Source organism: Aspergillus undulatus (genome assembly GCF_047715775.1).
Source record: "Aspergillus undulatus strain CBS 261.88 unplaced genomic scaffold BDV17scaffold_48, whole genome shotgun sequence".
Classification (NCBI taxonomy): Eukaryota; Fungi; Ascomycota; class Eurotiomycetes; order Eurotiales; family Aspergillaceae; genus Aspergillus; species Aspergillus undulatus.
Genome location: NW_027396652.1, coordinates 104,463 through 111,141, shown reverse-complemented (window position 1 = coordinate 111,141; position 6,679 = coordinate 104,463). Strand labels below are relative to the sequence as shown.

The 6,679-nt window shown below is 49.7% G+C and overlaps 1 protein-coding gene across 1 annotated transcript; it reads right to left on the bottom strand.

Moving 5' to 3' along the window:
• Window positions 1-4,757: 4,757 nt before the first annotated feature.
• BDV17DRAFT_270867 (60S ribosomal protein eL19) lies at window positions 4,758-6,520 on the bottom strand. Its single transcript, XM_073758722.1, has 3 exons — window positions 6,295-6,520; window positions 5,676-6,096; window positions 4,758-5,573 (listed from the first exon to the last, which is right to left on the bottom strand). Coding segments are annotated over exons 1-3 (573 nt in total). The 5' UTR covers window positions 6,297-6,520; the 3' UTR covers window positions 4,758-5,423.
• Window positions 6,521-6,679: the final 159 nt, after the last annotated feature.

Below are 6,679 nucleotides of genomic sequence, written 5' to 3'. Positions count from 1 at the left end.
ACGAGATCTATCGCGCCACCGGCCAGCAGTAGGGCATCGAATACCTAAATCAGTCTATTAGACCCCTGTGATTAGTGACCTCATAGCCCGGCTCTTGGTCAACGCAAGCATAGTCGCTGGTGTCGGCTGTCAATTCAATAGAGTCGGCAAAGGCAATGGCGACAGTGGACTCGGTGGTAGGCTTGGTAGCAGGCTGAGTGGTATGAGGATAGCAAGCAGGAACTTGACGATAGATATCTCAAGCGCCGAGATTGGGACATTATAATTATCGCGCTCTTCAGCCCAAACACCGCGCATGTGTTCCATATCTTCGTACATGGTCTCGAGAATGGTGTCTGTCATCTCCTTGGGCTCGCCGTTTTAGGGAAGAATGTGTCTGAGGATGCCAAGAAGCATTTCTTGGGGGGGAGGCATGATGGTGAACTGGTAGAGTTCTGTTGCTATCAAGTGTAGTCGCAGTTACTTCTTGGGTGTATTCGAGAACTTTGCAGATTGAATCGTGCATTTTATCGAGATTGTTCTTCGACGTCCGCCCCGGCTCGCGCGAGCATGTGCTGGTATCTGCTGAGACTAACTGGTCAGCGCTGTAGTCTGGCAAGTATAGAGGTAGACATACGCTTTGCCCTTGGTTGGTATCCTATATTCACGGGCAACAGCCTGAAAGTTAGTCTAGTACAGTTAGGGTTAGTTAAGAGTTCAGGACCAGGTCACCCGCCTTGTTGTTGGTGGTGTTGATTATTTCCTCAACCGCAGTGGCTCCCTTTGATCCTCCATTCTTGCATGCGTTCAACTATCATGTCATCTTCTCTGTTCACCTTCTTTTGGTCTTGTCATTGCTCCGTTTGTCCGTCTGCCGCGGGGTGGTAGGCGGCGGTTCTTCAAGCAGACCCGAGCGCTCTTGAAGAGGTATGTCCAGAATTCAGACGTGAACATTGCGAGGTCGTTCGTAGAGAATTAATAGCTCAATACCCAGTGTATTCGTACAGTGCTGCGTCCAAGTTGGCAGCCTCGCGGTTAGTGTGTTCTAGATGTAATCCGGATCCTATGACAAAGTTCGATGGCTTCGGCCATGATGAAGGCAACCTGTATCACGAACGCCCCAATCTCAATCCCTATCTTCCCATCGCCCAGCGTTTGCTTTTTGGGGTTCAGAGCCAGCAATATACCTCCTGTCTCCAGGGGCAAGAGTAGCAGTCTTCCCCGCTCATCCTGGGGAAACAAACGACCAGCCAGTGGCGTGGACAAAGTCCTTAACTAGAAGCTTGGTGTGATATCCTGATATCCGCTGTTTGATAGAGAGAATCTCGGCGACAAAGCGCTTGCACGTTGTCTTGACGAGCTAAAGGGCTTGCTTCTCGCCGCCATATTCTGTCTCGTATCCCGGGAATAGGTAGCAGTCTTCACCGTCCAGCGTTTGTAAGCGCGTAGTACGGCTTCCGGGTCGAAGCCCTGACGAATAGCGCTAAACATCAGGCTGACGTCGGCGTGGACGGTTATTCTCATTGGTTCAACGGCAGGCAATAGCAAGAGGGGCAGCTGGAGTAGGCGGCGACAAGTCGGATTGAGAGAAGAGGAAGTCATCCATACGACCATCGAGTATGAGCTTGGCGTATTATCCCATTTGCTTGACAGATACTATAGTTTTACGGTCTATGTGTCTCATCCAGTCTCCAACTAGTGAACTATGAAGTCGGCAGGATCCATCTTTACCGCAGAGGTTATTGTATGCTCGATGAGGTGGTTCAACCCATCCTTGAATGCAGCGTCAAGGTAGACTGGGCATAAGGACAAAGAAATTAGTACAGTTCATCTCAGATAGAGTAGAAGTAGGCAATGTACTTACTTTACAGGGTCCGCGTAAGAAAGGAATCGAGTTACGGCTTCGCGTGCTGTATTCGCGTTGGATCTCGCCTTGTTTCTTCTTTACTGCTGCAGTGCTCCAATGCGTTTATATTTCTCGACATAATAAGCAGCAGCTTTGGTCGTCTTCGTGCTGGTTTATACCACTAAGAATGTCGAGGATATGGCTCACAGCTATGACTGTAAATGAACGAGATAACTAATTAAATATTGAAATTTTAGTCTTAATCCGTGTCACTATCTTAGCAAATAACCACTTGAATATGTCTTCATTAGTCGTTAAGGCGTCGAAACTGCACGTAATAACAACCAAAGGGAGGCCACGAGTTTCTAATCTTAGTAAATGCAGCACGGAAATCCTCCGCAAAATCTGATTGTAAGACTAAGATAGAGAGAGATACCTCAAAGGCATGGTATTAGATAAATGTAATGCGAGTCTGGAAGACTCTACGAACAGGAATGCCATAAGTTGTATCATTTCCAATGGCCTTGACATAATGGAACCCTATCTCGCAACATCGGGATCGTCAGGCTGCCGGAGAAAGAATACATCACTATAGAACTAGACCATGCGGATTGTCGTCTCGGACCTTAACTGCATGGCGCAGAAGTTTCGGTACGCCTTCGTCTGGTCTTGGTTAACCAGCTTAGGGCTTCCGCGGGTATGTCCGTACCCAGAGCGTGCGGTCGTGTGACGTGTGACCATTCGATAGCGTAGCCGGGGTTGCACTGATTCGGGAAGACAGCCCATTGAAATTCATGCGGATGGTCGGAGAACTTGCATCAAAAGGGCAGCTAGGGTATGGGGTCAACTATGCAGTGGAACGCCAATCGCGGTCTGGCAACGTCGGCGATATCGAAGGTTATCTACCCACAAGCCAATGCCAGTGAAAATACAGGACAGAGGATCCGAACAGACGGCTTCTTGGTGTCGAGCTCTCCTTTTCCAAATAGGTCCAGAACTCCAACAATTGAACCGATGGAACGGCCGACTTCGAGTCCGCCATAGACATTAGTGCCATCCACCAACTCGATGATTTGCGCAACAACCTGGGCCTGCACTCTCCAGAAACTCGATTGCGTCTTGTCTTTTCACATTGATCTCGAATTCCGCATCCTTCCTGTCGTGGCCGCGTCGAAGTACTGTAGGAGAGTCGGAAATGCCGACTTCCTTCGCGAGAACATAGATACCGCATGTACAACGCTGGATCCCGTCATATTAGGTACCTTTCTGGACACATGTGCCTTCTGCACCTTAGATATTACTCGTCAGATAGGGTAGCATTATCTTGTAGAATGTTTGGGCTTAATTCATACCTCGTGCAATCTCGCCCAGTCAAGTTTACGGTATACGGTATATATATATATATATATCACTCGCTGTCTCTTTAGATCTCGGGAGACACCGAGTTCCGTGGACGACAACCCCGGGTAAGGATTTGACGATTGTCGGCTCGTCGGTGTACTCGGTGGGGTTGGTGGTGGGATTTGTGGTGATTTCGACCGCGAGTTCTGCAGCAGTTTCCTGATTAGGCCGGTAGTTGTAGGGGCGAGATGTTTAGGCTCGTCAATAGCAAGATCTTCTGGATAGCCAGCGGCTAATCCAATCAAGAAACGGTGATTGTAAAATAGGGCTTTAGATTTGTGCTTTTTTGTCTTATTGGGTATCTACAATAACCAGCAGCGTATATCTGTATACTTGGAACCATACAAGATATAATACCCTCTGTATATAGGCATGCAAATCTTTCCATGGGCAGATATTCCAACTATAGGGCCAGTAGGAACGCGCCCAAGCCGAATATGGCCGTCTGAATCAAAGTCATGCAGGTATAGGCTTGCACGTTGGGCCATTTTTAGGGATCGTACTGCATTGTACACTCCAAAGTCTAAGAGCTTTGTGCTCTTGCGGAGGAAGTTAAATGTGTCTATGTTTGGGACTGGGTCATATAAATCCTCGGTTGATAAAGCAACAGGATAGCTATCATAGGAGTCCGGTTTAACAGAACTTTGAGGATAGAATTATGTGTCTTTTGCATGTCATGGTTATTTAACGTTTTCACTGTCAGCCTCGACCTCAACAAAGACTCGGAGGTATCTGTTGCGACTGAACTGGTCAGCAAGACCCAATAACACTATGGGACGCCCGTGGCCTTTGCTCGGTAGTTCATTCGACAGCGGGCTGGAAGTCATGTTCGCGGCGTGCTCGGATTAATGTTGCATATACTATGCATCTGGTTCTTATGTCGTATATAGGTCAACGACAACGGGGGTTGGGTAATATATAGAAGTCGTTCAGCAGGGCAAAGGGGTCTTGCATTCGCCGATGCCGATACGGAGAATTCGCCATGCATCCGAGCGACGAATTTCCTCGTAGAAGCAGACGCGTTCGTTTCTTCGCCTTCTTCATTGTCGCCATTGAGGAGGCACAAAGCATGTGTCACAATCCTCGTGGAATCTGCGCTCTTCATCAACATAGACTCTCACGTTTACCTCCGCTGAGGCAACAGGGGTATTTCTGGTCCAAGCGGCGTTCGTCGAGGTACGTAAGGGCTTGCTGGATAATTGTGAAGTAGCAGTCGGCGATACTCAAGGGGCCCGGTGTCGCCTGGGCGCCGGATGGGATGTTCCTGTCTGTAGGGGGAAGTGGGACTGGAAGACTGCCGAAGGAGTTATATATATTTTAATATCAAGGACATAGTGATAAATAGACTGTACTTGGATGGTATAGTATAAACATTGCATAAATATATAAACGTTTTGCGCAATCCGAGCCGCGAAGTAGGGAAATATATAACCACGACGACCCGACCACTCGAGAGATGAGAGAGGATGAGGAGACGAGGGAGGACGGCGGGCGAGGACGGGGTTTATATAGTCAGAGGCAAGGCAGGCCGGTGACCGCAGCTTGAATGAGCGTGGTTACCGCTGCATGGAAGGAATCCGTTGTTCACTGTATACGTAGGTGGTTTTGCTACTGATTTGGGGGGTTAGTTGCGGTGTTCGTCAAGGGAATGGTTACCTGCGTTGAGCTTGGATGTGGTCGATGAATGTGAGGGTGTCGTCAATGCTTTCCCCGGGCATCAGGCATACGTAGTGCAGTCCAGTCTAATGAGCGTGTACGAACTACGAAGGACGGGGTGGGAATTGCCTCAGAAACTAGATCTACCAGTGCTTGAACGTTACGACATTATATTTTAAGCGGCGGTTGGCGGGCAGAAGAAGACAGTAGAATGCAATCAAATCCAAGTTCTCATATCACACACAAAGCGCCATGCCATTGATTTGGTTGAAGAAATCCTTGTTCATATTTTTTCATTCCTTTTTTCTCGTTTCCATATCCCTTCTCTTTTCCACAAGAGAAGTACGAAAAGAGTCCTTTTCCCTGTTCCCCAACCTTGTCCCAGGGTATCCCGGATGAATCAATCCCACCGAGTCGAACCAGGAATGTGAAAACATGCGAAGTGGTCGACCTGAAATGATATCTCTTGGGCTGATCGATTCCCTTGTTCAAACCGCCGCGCCGCCAACTTCCGTCAACGAAGGAAAATAAATCAATGCATTTACTCCTGCTCCTCGCCGACGAGAGCGTTGCGCTTGGCCTCGAGACGCTCCTGTCGTCGCTCACGGAGAGCCTTGTTCTTGGCACGCTTAGCGTCCATCTCCTCCTTGAGGACACGCTCACGGTGCCTCTCAGCCTTGGCCTTTTGGATCTGTAGTCGGAAACCAGTCAGCTCGAATTCCATACTTGACGGTCGACCCATATATGTAGATAAAGATATAACCAGCCGCCATATTCAAGTGACGCTACTCACGTGTTCGATCAGGGCACGCTTGTGCTTGAAGGTGTTACCCTTGGAGAGATGGTAGAGCTCGTGGTAGAGGTGCTTGTCGATCTTGCCAGCGGCACGGTAGCGGACCAGGAGACGACGGAGAACACGCATGCGGCGCATCCAGAGGAGGGAGCTGGGCTGACGGGCCTCCTTGGTACCCTTGCGCTTACCCAGACCGCGGTGGCGACCGATGCGGCGGGCGAGGTTGAGCTCACGGGCACGAGAACGGGAGTGCATGGTCACGGGCTTGCGGATGATGAGGCCATCCTTGACGAGCTTGCGGACGGTCTGGCGGGAGTTGGCGTTGGAGATTTCGCTCATCTCATTGGGGTCGAGCCAAATCTTGCGCTTGCCGCAGCCCACCACGGAGGCGGCGAGGCGCTTCTGGGTGCGAAGGTTGACCCTGTTGTGCGGGAAAAACACGCAGTCAGCATGAGGTCTCGAAAGAAATCTCTATCCTGCCACCAGGGGATGAACACAATCAAGCAACGTCGGTTCCAGCTGGGACGGCCCACGGTGGGCAAATCATAATGATAACGCCCATCAGGAAACAGTATTTCCTCCGTAGCTTCAAGGTATCGGTGTCGGGAGATGGACTCACATCTTGAAGTCGGCGTATCGACGGTCGTTGGCGGATGATGTTCGATGCACTCGACAACGGTTTGAATTCCCAAAGTGAGGAGTTTGAGATCGGGGCGGGTGATTAGCTAAGCCACTGTGTTCTAAGCGAGGGCCTCCACCCTAGGGCTCATACCCCACGCTAGTCCCGCCTTGACTTCACGAGTCATCATGAGTCGTTGGCGCGTCACTATCTGGGTGACTCTGGGAACGATGATTTGGGGTGACTTTCAATATCCTTGAATTATGGAATCCCATTCTTCTCATTGAAAGTTCTTTGCATTGCCACATTGTTCGATCCTGGAGTCGTCACTCGGCTTGCTACCCGAACCTCTACCGAGTCACGTGAACACTTATCGGGTTATCGG

Excerpts from the sequence above, each read along its gene's own strand:
- BDV17DRAFT_270867 (XM_073758722.1), bottom strand. Across the intron at positions 5,574-5,675 it reads AGCGTGCCCTGATCGAACAC|ATCCAAAAGGCCAAGGCTGA; the intron begins GTGAGTAGCGTC and ends TTCCGACTACAG.